The sequence below is a fragment of the Castor canadensis genome, chromosome 5 (assembly GCF_047511655.1).
Source record: "Castor canadensis chromosome 5, mCasCan1.hap1v2, whole genome shotgun sequence".
NCBI lineage: Eukaryota > Metazoa > Chordata > Mammalia > Rodentia > Castoridae > Castor > Castor canadensis.
The window spans coordinates 22,022,103-22,038,252 of record NC_133390.1 but is presented as its reverse complement, the minus strand read 5'-3'; the positions used below and the strand labels follow the sequence as shown (position 1 = coordinate 22,038,252).

Below are 16,150 nucleotides of genomic sequence, written 5' to 3'. Positions count from 1 at the left end.
GGGCTAGAATCAACACATTTGTAATCTAAAGTATTTTAAGTGACAAATCTATGATTTTGTGTATAGTTTTAAAAGAATCCAGATTTCTTATATAGTGAAATTAAAAAAGCAATTTAGTATTCATATGCAGACCTTATATACTGTTTGATACCTACAAATGGCTGGTGACTTGCACAAATCTGAAAACTTCCTGTGGATGACAGTCCCACAGGGCAGACCCTTGACTTGGGCAGCAATTATGTTTAGGAACCTACATACCTTTAGAACATACATAAAATATTTTTCACATTCTTTAAATTTTAAACAAAATTATTTCTAACCACAGCAAGTTGACTGATGCCAGAGATGTTTTTTGCTAATGTAACATTTCTAAGTTTGAAAAGATAATGACTTTTTAATTTTTTTAAATCTATGAGCCTACTTTAATCCTATTAGAATATTTGCCTATGACAATTTCTCTTGAGTACATTGTCAGGGAATTTTCACTTGAAGAGGTTGCAAATCAGGTAGCATAAATTTGTAGTTTACAAATTAGTTTAAATTGTTCCCAAACAAATTATCACCCATTTCCTTTTTGGACAGAAAATGTAAAGAAACAGAAATTAGGTTCCACTGCAAGCTGAAGTGAAATATTAATGAGAGATGTGGTAAATGCAGTGGGATATATCTACTACCCAATGTCTCTTCCTTTCTTCATAATAACACATTCTGCCTAACAACATTCTTTGCCACCTTTTCTTATTAATTGAATAAATAGACCAACAAGTTGTTATTAGCTTTTCGTAAAAGTAGAGAGACATAATAAAATTAATTGAAAAACAATGCTATATCTATGACTGCACATTATATATGTGTAATTGCATACATATATAATAAATATATAATATAAATGTATGTATAGATTATATAATTTGTATTACATATGTCACTTTGTACACGTCTAAAGATAGAATTTTATGTAATTTCATTCTTGCTCACCAAGTCAGCAAGTAGCTCTGAAATAAACAACAGGTGATAAGTACTATTATAAGATCTGGAAATAAGTTAGGGATCAAAAGAAAGAACAATGTTTATCTAAAGACCAAACACTAAGTCTTCTTACTTCAAAGGAATTTGAATTTTATTTGAAATAGAAAGCTACTAGAGTTGAGCACAATGACTCACATATGTAATCCCAGCTACTCAGGTGGGAGAGATGGGATCTCTATTTCAGGCTAGTCTTGGCAAAAACTTGGAAAGACCTTATTTGGACAAGAAAGCTGGGCCTGGAGGCTTCATGTCTATAATCCCAGCTACTCAGGAGGTATCAGTAGGAGAAGTGAGGAATGAGTTTAGCACCAGACAAAAATGTGAGACCCTATCTGAAAAAGAACTAAATCAAAAAATGTCCAGGTTAATGGCTTTAGTACATGCCTGCCTGACAAGAACAAGGCCCTTAGTTTAAACCTTTCTACTGCCAGACAAAATTAAGAGCTAATAGTAAGAACAGGAAGATTTCTATGTCAGCAAATGCCCAACCATTACTTTATAGCAATATAACATAGCACAATTCCAAGCCCTGGGACTGAAACTGTGAGGGAAAAAGATACTCAGTCTCTAAAAACTTTCCTTCTGTCAGGAAATGAATTTCAATTTAAAATGTGAAGGAATAAATAATTTCTTATAAATGATATATGAAAAATTACCCAACCAGGTTTATCTGAGCAGTTCATAAAATAAGTTAAGTATGAATGAGGAATACAAGTTAGCTAGCTGAAATGGACTTGTCCTAAGATGTGTGTTCAGGAATACATTTGAGAGATGCATTTTTAGACAGAGAATATAGACTATCTAAAAGTCTTTATTAGTTGTATGAGAAAGCATCACTTGATCCAAAGATTGAATAAATATGTATGATATCAAAACTGTATTTTCTTGATAGCAATCATAGAAAAAATAAGACTTCCACTTTCCAGCCCTGCATATAAGAAGCTTGCAAGTTGTCACTCCTTCCTACTACGTAGAGTTAAACAAAATGCCAAGTCAACAACTAGTCTTAGGTCAGCAGAAAAATGAAGTTGCAGTGAAAACTATTGCCTCCAAAATTAAAACGCCAGGCAGGTAGATACAGAGAACTACATCTTATGAGAATAGATATCTAAAAGTAGAAACCTCTGTGGGAATCATTTCTTGGGTAAGAAAACTTCAAATATGATTGACAAATTGCTGGAGTCTTGGTATGGACAAGTAAGAAAGACAAAAATTCCAGAGAAGAACCAGTTATAGGCAGATGCCATAATTTTGATGTTTACCTCCAGGACTTTATCCTCCTTCTCACAGTGAATATTTTGGGACCATCCCCTCATGTTTATGGGAATAAGGATAATATAAAGGTTTTGAAATAGATCTGAAATTCTCTTTGTACCATTGTCTACTACTTAATTGGAGCCTAATCTGTTTGGGTGATAAAAGAGCCTAATGACCTGACAGAAGGTAAACAGATAATTCCACCCAAATCTAGCTTTTCAAACTGGAGGAAGGAAGTATTCAACCCCAGCCCACTTACCACCCTGCCCACAAAGATGGGGTGAGGGCCTGATAAGCACCATCCAGAAGCACAAACTCACTAATTGCATGTGATGTAATCATTACACTTTAAAATCTCCATTCCAGTCTTTTTAATATTAAAGGTTAATTTGTAGCAGTTACATTTACCTATTACTTCATGCCTCTAGCAAGATAAAATTACAAAGCATTTTAAAAGGAAAAAGACATAGGCACAGACACAGGAAGCATCAGAACTAGATTGAGACATATTAGAGATGTTAGTTATCAGTCTGGAAATGTAAAACAGTTAGGATTAAGATGCTAAGAATTCTAATTGATAATGTAGATAACAAACAACAAGAGACTGACAATGTAAGCAGAGAAACTGATCTAAGACAGAATCAAAAAAGAAGAACTACAGGTCAAAAATGTAGTAACAAAATGAAGAATGCCTTCAATAGGCTTATTAGTAGACTGGACACAGCTGAAGAAATTCATATCTTTGACTCTGAGATTATCTCAAAGGATAAATCTAAAATTCTGAGCTCTGTAAAAGTATCCTTTCAAAACACTTTGTCACACCAAACAAACATATAAGGAATTTCTTGCCAGTACACCTGCTTTATAAAAAACATTAAAAACAGTTCTTTAGAAAGAGGGAAAAATGACATACATCAGAAACTCAATCCATATAAAGAAGAAGGAGCACCAGAGAAGAAATAAGTGAAGATAAAGTTTTTCTTTTTCTTAATTGAGCTAAATGATAAAAGTTGGTTAACAATATTGGAACAGTGTATTTTATTGCATACATACTTAGGTGAATTATGTAAGAGTCATGACAATGATGCAGAGGAGGGATAGGAGGAATTAGTAATAACTTGATATTATAAAGTATTTCCACTATCAATGAACCAGTACAGTGTCCACTAGGCATTAAATTGTATTAGGTGTAAATGTATATTGCAAACTCTAGAGCAAATATTGAAAAAGAAATCTAAAAAGAAAAAGTACAACTGTTATGCTGAAATAGGAAGGAATACAGAATGATATTAAATGACCAATTAAAACATAAAAAGGAACTGCATGGTTCAAGACCAACCTGGACTAAAAGTTCATGCAACCCCATCTAAACCACTGGCAGGGTGCAGTGGAATGTTATCAGTCATCCCAGCTCCATGGAGAAACACAACAGGAGGATTGTGATCCAGGCTAGCTTAGGGATAATGTGAAACCCTATATCAAAATTAACCAACAGACAAAGGGTTAGGGGCATGGCTCAAGGAGTATGGCTCATCTGCCTAGTAACAACAAAACCCTGAGTTCAACCATCAGTACTGCCAAAACAAAATCCCAAAAGATAAAAATTGTAAGACACAAAAATTGTAAAAGATAAAAGTAGCCATAAGGAAAGAACAAAGACAACACATATAAATCAGTTTAACTATAATAGATGTTATCATAGTAGACATAAATCAAGACCCAAATACTGTCATGCACTATATAATGACATTTCAGACAATGACAGAAATGATAGTCACATAAAATTATAATAGACTTGAAAATTTGAACCCCTTAGTGACTTCATAGCACAAGATATTACACACATTTGTGTTGATGTTGGTGTAAACACACCACAGAAAATAATGTTTATTATATAATAATTGATGATACTAGCATATGATTATATTACTCATTCACATATTAATTATAAAGTTACCATTATTGATAAGTATGCTCATATTCATAACAACAAAACTTCCTGTGAGACAGTGTCTTGTGTTGCATTGGCAGCCGCCTCATACATCTCGTGTTCACTGCACTTCTTCAGTGCACCAAGAGGCTACCTTGAATGATTAACTTAGTCTATGTAGGTTTGTATAAATATTCTTTTTGAGGTTCAACCAGTGACAAAATCCCCTCACAATGCTTTTCGTAAACTGTATCTACATTATTAAGTGATATGTGAGTATATGGTTGTCTATAAGTAACTTTATTTATAAAGCACATAAGTCAAATTTAAATAGATAGAGAAAATATACATGCTAGCAGTAATCAAAGAATTTTGAATTAGGAATATTCACTTTGGACAGAAATGACTTCATAGCAACACTCTTCTCAAGCTCAAGTAAAAGATTTACTAAGACAGGTCACATCCTGGATCATAAGACAAAACTCATGAAATTCAAAAATATGAATCACACAGCATTTGCTCTAAGTGCACAGTAGAATTAATGAGAAATGAAAGATTGTTAGAAATATTCAAAATTCTTAGAAACTCAATGAATTTTTAAATAAGACATGTATTGGAGAAGGAATCTCAAGAGAAATTTAAAAAAATATTTGAGCAAAGTGGAAATATAGCACAAGATTGTGGAGTAGAGTAAAAGCAGTGAATATGGGGAAACTTATGAATTGAAAGCAAATATTATAAAATAAAGACTATCAAAATGAATTGCCTAAATTTCTACCTCAGAAAAGGAAAAAGAGGTAGAACAAATTAAAGGCAAAGAAGCAGAAGAAAATGAGTAATGCATGTTTTAGCACAAATGAATAAATAAATGGAAAAACAAGAAATCAGTAGAGAAAAATCAATGAAACTATAAGCTAATCAATAAAAAATTAATAAAATGTTTAAGCTGCTACCTAGGCTAATTCACTAACTCATACCAAAAGAAATATAGAGAATGGAGAGAGACAGGATGAGAGAGATAGGCAGAGAGAGAGAGAGAGAGAGAGAGAGAGAGAGTGAGAGAGAGAGAGAGAGAACATGGAATAGTTATTCAAAACAGAATAAGATAATGAAGTAATATTATGAATAAATCTATCCCCCAGAATTTGGTAATCAAAGTAAAACAGATAAATTCCTTGAAACACCCATCTGCTAAAATTAATACAGAAGCAAATAGATAATCTGAACAATTCCATGCCCAGTAAACAAATAAACATAAAATACTATGCCTAGACGAGTTAAGATGAATTCTAAGAACCATATAAGATATTATATCAGTTCTCAACAATTTTCTTCAGAAGACAGAAGCAAATTAAATACTTCCTAACTCATTCTCTAAGGCCAGCATTACCCTTATACCAAAACCACACAATGATACTGATAAAAACAGTGAACACGCAGATATATGCAGAACAAAACAAAACTAAAGTCCAGTGTCATGGGTTCTTCAGCCATCCTTACTGCTATATAGATGAAGCTTATTTGGAGCCCTTGGTCAGAGATTATTGCTAACTGTCTAATTGTTGCTCTCAGCTATCCGATTTTTAAAGGTTAAACAAGGTTCTTCGTTACTGACATCTACATTTTAGATATATGTTTGTACAATATATTAACATAAATCAACAATATATATTTGAAAAATAATACAATTTTATTACCATAATATACCTTGGTGAAATTAGTTTCTTTCTTTCAATTCTAAGTAAAATATATACCAAAATTTACTTAAATGGAAAAAATCTTACTGAACTTGATAGATTGGAAGTTTGGCTGGATTAAGTTAGAGTATAAACTGTGTCCTACAATGCATGTATTTTTATATTATTAGGGTAAAATGTTTCTCTTTGTTTTTCTAGGAAAGATGGATCAAAAGAGCCAATAGTGGAGATGAGAACAGAGGATGAAAGAATTACAAATCATGAAGATGGTAGCCCTGTAAACGAACCAAATGAAACCACGCCACTTACAGAACCTGAGTATGTAGCTCAAAGGGTTTACTTGTTTTGGAATAGAACTGATAAAGTGATAAAGCATTTACACTATTTACTATTAATTTCTGTTGTTTCTTTCTAGTAAGCATTCATGTGAATATCAAAGCACATTTTCAAATTGAGATATTTCGTATGAAAATTTTGTATTAATGTCAGAAACCTTTACAAGGTTTATGAAATGTATTATATTTACAAGTTTATGAAATTATGTCAAAATATAGAGGTATAGTACAGAGCTGGAGTATGTAACACTAATCTCACTCTAGGAAACTGATACTTTTAAATATGCTTTTTAAAATATTTTTGAACTAAATATATGTCAGGAAATTAGTCATTGCCTTGAATAAAAATACAATAGTATCACTATACAAATACTTTAAAAAATATTTCTAAAGGAAGAAATAATGTTAAATTGCCTGTCATTTTAATGTTTATGTAGCAAATGATTCTTGGTCTCCATTTACACTTGTAATATCATTTATGTTAGCATTTCTCATAGCTACACTGAAGCTGTAGCAGATATTTAACTAAAACTGCAGTGGTAAACCTTTCTCCAAACCAGAGGCATTAGTAAAAAGTAATAATAATATTCTTTCAAATTTATTTGATACTACCAAACCATGTGATCATACTCTTTGTTAGTGCTCACCAAAGTTATTTTTTTAAACTTTCATTGTTTTCAAAATAAATATCTCTTATCAACTAACATTACTTTAAGATTAACCTAATTCAGATTTGTTATGAGTAGTCATAGGCTAAGAGTTGTCACAGCTGTAGAAAATTGTTTCCTTCTTTCCACAGATCCCCTCTGTATGCTACCAACAGGTTTAAATAACTAATATGTAGAAAAACAGTTATATTGGTGTGCATGGAAACTAAGAAATGGCTTTGCATATAATTTTATTATGATTTAAAAACTAATCTAGGCCTTGATTATAGAAATATTCAAGATAAAAGTAATAGAATAAATAGTAACTTTAAAATTTATTTAGTATAAATGCAAGTGGTAAAATCATGTGTACAGAAGTATACCATCAAAGAACTAATCAAAAATATTGTTTCAATAAAATCTCAATACACAGTGCTATGAAAATTGTACTTAGCATTGCTTTAACTTTCATCAGCTCTCTAATGTTCTCTCTACATAAATAAATGACATATTGGAATCATAATTTTTTCTTCTCCATGTTTTAAACACTTTTAAAGGTGATTAAAAAAAGAACTGTGAATATACTCCAACATAAACACAAACACTTGTCTTGACGGGAATAAAGTAGATACAAGTTGATTCCCAACAATGGATAGCATTACTGTTGTCTATCTCTTACTTTTCATTGGCTAGTTTGTACCTCATAGCTTGGATCGTCATATCCAAATGTTTATTCTTCCTATTAAAAATATAAATAAATTATAAGCAAATCCCATGGAACTAGCATGGTAACATTCACTTCTTTGTAAAATGATGAGATTAAAGATAAAGCTCTATTCATAATTTAATTTTCTTGAGTGGAAATTTTACTTCTAAAAGTGACATACAAGATGCAATGGTAGAATGGTGTGAAAATAAAGCAATAAAGAAAAAGAAAAACCCAGGAAATCATGATTCCATGGCATCATAGTAAAGATTTATGGATCTAAATACTGATAAAGTTTGATTTTTGCCTCAAAGGTTAAATTTAGAAACAACTTGTGAAAACTGCTCAAAAGTGACAAGAACAAATAGTAGTGTAGAGACCAAGAAAACATAGAGTAAATATTGAAAAAGAAAGTCCAAAAATAAATTCATTCACATTAAATTCCAAAGAATATTGCTAGTATACCCATTTTTGAATTTTACATAACATTCATGCCAGTGATAATTGTTTTTACTTGAAAAGTTTGAGAATACATCATATGATTGACACATAAAAATGTTTTTGACTTTTCACATTCCAAAACATTCAAATATGTTTTAATATCAACTAGTTATAAATCAAAGCTACCACACAATGAATAATTTGATTCATTTAAATGCACACATTCTTTGTTTCATACCCCTGTTGACATTACATTACATTTTTGTAACAGAACGTGTTAATTGTTTTAATACTGTAAGCTTATTTTACTATCAATTTGATAGTATTTTATAAAGTTTTATTTTTTCTATCTAATAATTTTAGCATTTTTTTCCTCCACAAAATGTAACTTAGATGTTAAGGTATATTTCTTAAATTTTTTAGCAAATGGAGTTTATCATTTTTCTATTTTCTTCCAGAAAATTGCCTTTAAAAGAAGAAAATGGGAAAGAAGCGCTAAATCCAGAAACAATAGAAATTAAAGTTTCTAGTGACATCATCCAATCAAAAGAAGATGACAGTAAAGCATAACAACAATGTTACAGTGGCTTGGTCAACATTACAAAGAGCATTTGGATTGCAGTGAACCTATGACCAAAACTATTCCATTGACCTTAATTTCTTGGGAAACTTCTAGCTTGGAACAGCTTGTACACATATACATATGATCAAATACTCCTGACCATGGTCCATTTCCTTTTGTTATTGTTGTGCTTGTTCATTTTGTTAAGATTTTTAGTATAAAGATTTGTTTAGCACCAACTCTTGGGTATTGATTTGATTCTATGATTAAAATACTGCAATTTATTATATGGCTAAAGTGCTCTATTTCTTAAGATCTCTGCCTCACATGCCACAAACAAATATGTTTCAAACTTTCTATCAAATGAAAGCATAACAAAAAACAAAACAAAATAAACACTTTGCAAGCTAACTGTGCAAGAAAGCCCTGCATGTTTATGAATCTTATCTTGGAGAAATACATTATTAAAGAGGCTTTCAACTTAAAATGAAGGCACATAATAAAGGCTATACTTTTTACCAGGAGAACTTCAGGGAACCCAGGCTTCAAAGAGCCAATTATCTTTCACAGATATTTAAAAAATGAGGAAATGTTGGAAAACTGTTTTCAACTCATGATTATTGTGCACTTTCCACATTGTTTTTGGTATACTTATACCAGCTCAAAACTATTAGTCATTTGAAAAAAGATTACTTCTGTGCAAAACTAGATTAGAAAAACTTCCTAAATCTCTCTCATTATATATACACCATAGTTGCTTATTAAGGATTACACAAAAAGTAAGTCTATTACAAGTAAAAATAATATTGATTTTTGCCCTCAGCTTCAAACAAAGTAAATTGAAATGCGAACAATATCAATATCTTGTCCTCATATATTTATAAATACGTGTTTACCTTTTAATTTTATATAATTTGCCCAAAATAATGTTTTTACTCTTCAAATACTTCAAATTATATTCTCAGACACATTTTAGTGCATAATTTTAGATAAACTTCAAGAACTAAGTTTCTTAATATTATAGGTCCCTCACTAAATAAAACTGGCTAATGAAAATTAAAGGCATAAGTGTAGTTAAATCAAAGATAAACTATCTGAGTTTTAAATGTGCCATAAAAGTTTCAATTTCAGAAAATTGAATTGTCACTAATTATTTTTATTCTGAAGGTTGTAGCTAGAACCCATTTTAGGATTTTGATAGACAGCTATGGTTGAAGAAATTCCTTAGCATAAACTTTCGAATATCACTTGTTGGGGACTATACATGAAAAAATACTTATTAACTTCCAAGCTATGCAAGCTCCCAGAGATAAAAGTCTGAAATATGATTAAAGTTATATATAAGAAAAATGTGTTTTTCACTATAAATACGCATACATATTGGGAGCAGGTTTTAGATTATTTGTTAACCTAGCGAGCCAAAGTTTCCTTTGGACCCCATCACATTCATAATCTTTAGTGTTTCAGACGTTGAAGAGTTCAAATATTGATTGACTGGTGAACACATTCCAATAGAACCTTGGAGGTGTTTTTAACAGTGGAGTGAGACCTGCTTTAAGTGTCTCTTGTAGGTATAATTTGATGACAAATACGATATTAATGTCACTCATAAACACTTTTATTTACAAAGTGCTTATAACTGTCAGTGGAGGGGAGTACAGTAAGTCACTTTGTACTATCAATTGTTGACTCTAGAAGAATAGAATATGCCTATCTGCATGTTGAAATCCCACATTTTCATAGTGTCATTTTATAAACTGAAGGTTTACAATGCAAGAACCTCTCCTTGCTACCCATTGTGGCATATTCTGAAGAAAAAGGACAGAATTTTTGTACCTGTTTGAGAATTTGAGCAGTGTCTAAAAAGCAAACCAGTAAGGTTCTTCTGACTAACTTGATTATCCAGTAGGTTTTTAACAGGTTTGACTGCTGGTGTTTAGTTTATAGTTTGTCTGATAATATGATTTATTTTTGCTGTCTATTTTTTGTACCAATGTGATAAAACTAGTCAAAATACTTGAATTAGTTTGTGCAAAGTGAACAAGCTTTGTAAAGTGTCTATGAAGCAATAGCCATGAGTGCTCATTTTTCCTGGATAGATACAAATGGTTTTAAACTAATGATATTGACTTAATTCGGATGACAGAATAGCATGTTTACTATTGTTTTATTTGTGCTACACTGCAAGAACAGAGAAATCAGAGTAACGAACAGAATGTTTTTGTATTTTCTCAATTTGAAAGTTCTGTTTTTTCAATTCTTTGAATTATCCATGACATGATATTTCTTCATACATATATATATATATATGCTATTAGTTTCTTGTCACTCATATGCAGCAATTATATGAAATTAATAGATAATTGGGAATAATAAGAGCAACTGTTCAAGTGCACTGTTTCAGTTGTCTGAGGGAACCATAGTCTTCTCCCTCTGATCTGTACCCATGCTGTAGCAAGGCATGACTGTGATAAGACTTTTTTAAACATTTCAACGGAATGCTCCAAACACACATTTTGTAAAAGTTTTCAAATAAGAATTGGCTTGTAGTAAATTGCAAACTATCAATAGTACTGAAATAACTTCATTCATATTTTTCATTCTTGTTCTAAACTATATACATTCATATAAATGTATAAATGTTAATTTTATTGTCTGACAGTCCTTTTAAGTGTTAGTAAAAAAAAGTCAAGATCTAACTGAATGTAAGTGCTGTCAATATGTGAAACTATGCTATTTTAAACCAAGAGGCAAACATATCCCCTAAAATTTTGAGATTTCTTAATAGGCTATGTGCAATCAAATAATGACAATCTATATTCAACAACCTATAAAAGAACAAAGTAATATCAGATTTTAAATCCATAGTTTTAAAAACTGACACAAATTGATGTGTCAACCTATTTTTCAATGATTTATAAAGAAATTTAAGTATGAAATGTAATTTCTTCAAATTTATTTATTGTTTTTGCAGGTAAAAATATTCACATTTAATTAAAACTACTGTCTCACACTAATGTAATATTTCTTAATTTTACTTTATTTTTAATACAAGACAATTTTTCAAAGTCTATTTGATTCAGATTTCATATGAATCTTATCCCTGAAATAAATATTTATACAAATAGAAAGTTGTTATCAAATTGTGAGTGCTAACAATTCTAACATGGTAATCATATCTTTATTTAATGCATTTTATTTTAAATAAGAGTGATTTGTCCCTTTGAATTAGCATGTTATTCGGCTTCATTAAGAGTAAAAAACTACAACTTTCTTTGATATATTTAGCTGATACCATGGCACTCAAAATATATTGTCTTCTTTGTGTTTGGTGAATAAGCTCAATTAAAACTACTTTACCTTGAATATAAAACCCCAAATATAGCACATTATCTTGTGTGATTTATTTTTGTAGGAAAAAAATATTTTTTCTGCATGCATGGGATATTTTAATTTGTTCTGGATTGTTTTTCTAAACAATATCTACATTCTAGATATTGTTTAAACTTAGTTGTTAGACAATTGTAAGACCAAGACAGCAGACTTGAATCTTCATTATAATTGCTGGTAAATATTTGATTTGGGACCATAATCATCCTTGTGATGATAAGATAATCACTGATGAAACTATGTACAACTGAAAGGGTAAAAAGAGTGGTCTACATTTCTTAATTTAAGAAATATTGGCATAGAATATTTTAATTATTTATGAAATTAGAAATGTTCTTTTTCATGAAGAATAATGTAAGTGTTCAATTTGAATTCCTCATGGAGTTCCTTTTCATAATCATATCAAGAATGCTTATTCAACAAACTTTATCAGTGGGTGAAACTATTTTTTAAATAAGATAGCATTATTTATCTCTTAAGGAAAAAGATTCTCATCTTATTAGCCATGTGGGGCATTCTTATGTCATCTCTCAACTTGAAATTGCATATGGATATTTTAACATATGCTAAAATTAAATTGTAGATCAAAGAAATGAAACATTCTACTTGTAAAATGGAAGTCTTTCCAGAAATGGTCTACACATGGACTTCATCATGTTTGTAATTGAGAAAGTTATAAAATAGCCTACACATAGTAGTTGCTGATTAGATATAATTTTTTCAGGTTCCACCCTTGCTTTTTAAAAATTGCATTTACCCATGTAGATGCATCTATTGAAACAACATTAAACAAGAATACTATTAGATTAATAATCTCCCCCTCAAATAAAAATCAGACACTTTTAAAAATATGCAATGGTAAATATTTATTTGATAAAAGATTTAATATTATTAGAAAAGTAGTTTATTATTCATTGTAGGATTTTACCAATAATTTAAACCAATCAGTATCACCACTTAAAGTTTCTTTTTTTTTTTTTAAAGACTTTTCAGGTTTCCGGCCACACAATCTTTTAAATATCATTATAAAAATTGCCCAAGTCAATTTCAGTATTGCAAATTAATTTTCCCTGAAAAATACATATCTTTTAGCATTTAGATTTAGATTTTTATGGAAGCAGAAAAGCAAAACAATCAATGTTGGAGCATTTCAATCACAACCAGACAGGAGAGTAGAGGAACAGGAAACAAAAGGATTCTGAATAAGTGAGAAGTGCTGAACCTGGGAGCAGGAACATTGCTTAAATGAAAATTTACACCAATAATACTGATGCAAAAGAAAAACCCAATCAAATCCAGAAAAGAAAGTTCACAGAGCTGGAACCTGTGACTCTATTTGCAAATAGTGTTTTGTTTTGTTTTTTAAGAAAACCGTATGATACTATAAAATGAGCGATGCAATTAAAAGAAAATATAGTTCCTCCAACTCCTTGAAAAATGTTTATGGTTTAGCATTTGTCTCTAACCCCTGCTAGAAATAGACCAACTTCTCAGAAATAAAAGTTAATTGTTTTGATATGTGAATCTAAACTGTCTTCAAAAAGCATTAAAACATACATTTAAAAATTTTTCCTTTAAATTATGTATTCCATTCAAATTCTCTATTAAGTTAGCGACCATGTTTCTTTCAATATAGTATGCCCCTATGAAATGCTGTATATATATATATGTCTAAACTGTAAAAATTATACTGCAAATGTTGACGTTTTGTATTTATGAGAGACATTGAAAGTATGGCTTATGGTATATCAAAATTGTCATTCTTCACCATTTGTATATTAATAGTAAAGATAATTTTACTTTAATAAAGTGCTGAATTTTGTTTATTTCCAATAATATCTTGGCAATGAGTGAGCTTATGATTGGATAACCACTTTTAGTTCTAAGAAAATTTACAAGCGTATCTCTACATTTTCAAATAGAAAAAGGTTTTCGCTAACTTGCATATCCTGGGTTGCAATATTTTGGACTCTATAGTGCCCAGATCAGAAAGAGCATTGAATAAGATGTTAGTTTGGAGCAGTGGCTGTCATGATGTCAAGATGCTACCTGCAGATGACCAGAAATAGCATCGCCAAGTAGATCTTACACATGAGAATCTCTGAACATCACTCAGAGAACAGCTGAGTCTTTAGTCTGTGGGAGAGGTCCCAACAGTCTCTTTTAATGAGACTTTCTTCTGATTTGGCTGTACTCTGAATATTGAGATACACTAATTTTCAGGATTTTTTTGTTTTGTTTTTGGCAGTACAGAGGTTTGAACTCAGGGTCTTACCCCCTGCTAGGCTGGCACTCTTCCACTTGAGCCATTCCACCAGCCCTTTTCTGTGTTGGTTGTTTTTGAGATATGGTCTCTTGAACTATTTGCCTGAGCTAGCTTCAAACCATGATAACTCTTTATTTTTGCCTCCAGTGTATCTTAGATTATAGGATTGACCCAATGACATATGGTCTTGAGATACTTTTTTTCCATTTGCTAAATATTTATTTATGAACTTATGAATGCCAGGCACCCTAGTAAATACAGGAGATTATGCTTTAATGTGACATATCCACTATCTGCAAACCCCACTTTGTGAAAAATAAGACTTAGAAGAAAAAGAAAATGGGAATCAAACACTCAAAATCTACTTAACTTTAGAACCAAGTACTAACAAAAGTAAGAAAAAGAGCAATGGTGCTTTTACAAGAAAAACTAAAACACGCACTAAATAAATCTTAAGTAATAAACTAGTATTAATTTCATCTTCATATTGGAGTTTTATTTCAAATTATATGTTTTATCTTCTTACAGACATCAGTTTTATAAGAAAAGAAGTTAATGCTTTTACAAATGTTTTCATGTGTTTTAAAAGTGTAAAATGAGATTCATTCTTTTTTTTTATTTTGCAATTAGCATATAATAGTTATACAGGAGGCTACACTGTGGCATTTACGTATATACATATAATATATCATAATTAGATTTATCTCATTTTTCCATTTACATGCATGAAAATAAAACACTTACACCATATTCGCCTTCCTTCACTGTCTCTTTATCATGTTCCCATCCCTCTGGTATCCACTCTTAGACAGAATCTGTTTCACCTTCCAGTATTTCATTTATTAAAAAGAACATTTTCATTAGTTTATGAGAGTTACATAGAGTTACATAGGGAGTTTCTTTGTGACATTTCCATATATGCATGTATTATACCCCAAATTAGTTCATCCCCACCATGATTCTCCCTTCTACCTCATTACCTTTCTTATGGTGACTTCAACAGGTGTCAATGTTCTATATTTATATTTGTATACAAAGTGCATCAACCATAATCACCCACTTTTCTTCCTTCATTTAAGCTCCCCTTCCAGTAGTGCCTTCCCCTAGTATGACTTGTGTTATGTTCCTGCCCTTCCTTGCTTAGGTGTCTGTTCATTTTTTACAGGGAATTTTTTCTTTGTATTTTACTTGCAAATATATTGTGCATAAGTCAATCTAACCTCCTCCACTACTATTCTTCACACTTTCCCTTATCCTGTGTTACTCAACAGTTTTCAGTGTGTTTTCTTTGTGTCTAATTCCTATACAGATGTTATGCATTTCATTATTATTCACTTTCTATCATTCTTTCCTTCTTTTTCTCCCTTTGACTCATCCTACAGTCCCACTTTTGAAAACATGTTATATATATATATTCATATGTGTATATGATAGTACTTGTATTTGTTTTGGATCTACCTTATTTATATGAGAGAAAACATATGGCCTTGTCTTTCTGAAACTGGCTGACTTTGCTTAAAATGATATTCTGTTGTTCCATTTATTTACTTGTGAAAGACAAATTTCATTATTCTTTATTTAAATTTTGACAGCAGAGAAGACATTATACTAGAATAATGTCAAGTTAATCAAAATTTTATACACTCTGACTTTTCATTAGTACAGCAGGCTACAAAGTTGAAATTTCTACATGTTAGCATTGGAGAACATTGATTAACTTGAGGATGCAGTTTATTTCAATGCTTCTGGTGTGCCTCCAATTTCATACATCCTACTTCCCTCAACTTCCTTTTTCTTATCTGTCATGATCAAGGTCTAAAAATTACCCAGAAAAATTAATATGCCAAAGGAAGGATAATTAACAAAATCACTCTAAGATATTTACATATT

The 16,150-nt window shown here is 30.8% G+C and overlaps 1 protein-coding gene across 1 annotated transcript in view; it reads left to right on the top strand.

Moving 5' to 3' along the window:
* Ncam2 (neural cell adhesion molecule 2) overlaps positions 1–13,354 on the top strand; it is a 463,114-nt gene extending 449,760 nt beyond the window's left edge. The window contains exons 17-18 of the mRNA XM_020153019.2: positions 6,112–6,231; positions 8,501–13,354. Coding sequence (XP_020008608.2) covers positions 6,112–6,231; positions 8,501–8,612 — 232 coding nt within the window. The 3' untranslated portion in view covers positions 8,613–13,354. The remainder of the gene's footprint in view (positions 1–6,111; positions 6,232–8,500) is intronic.
* Positions 13,355–16,150: the final 2,796 nt, after the last annotated feature.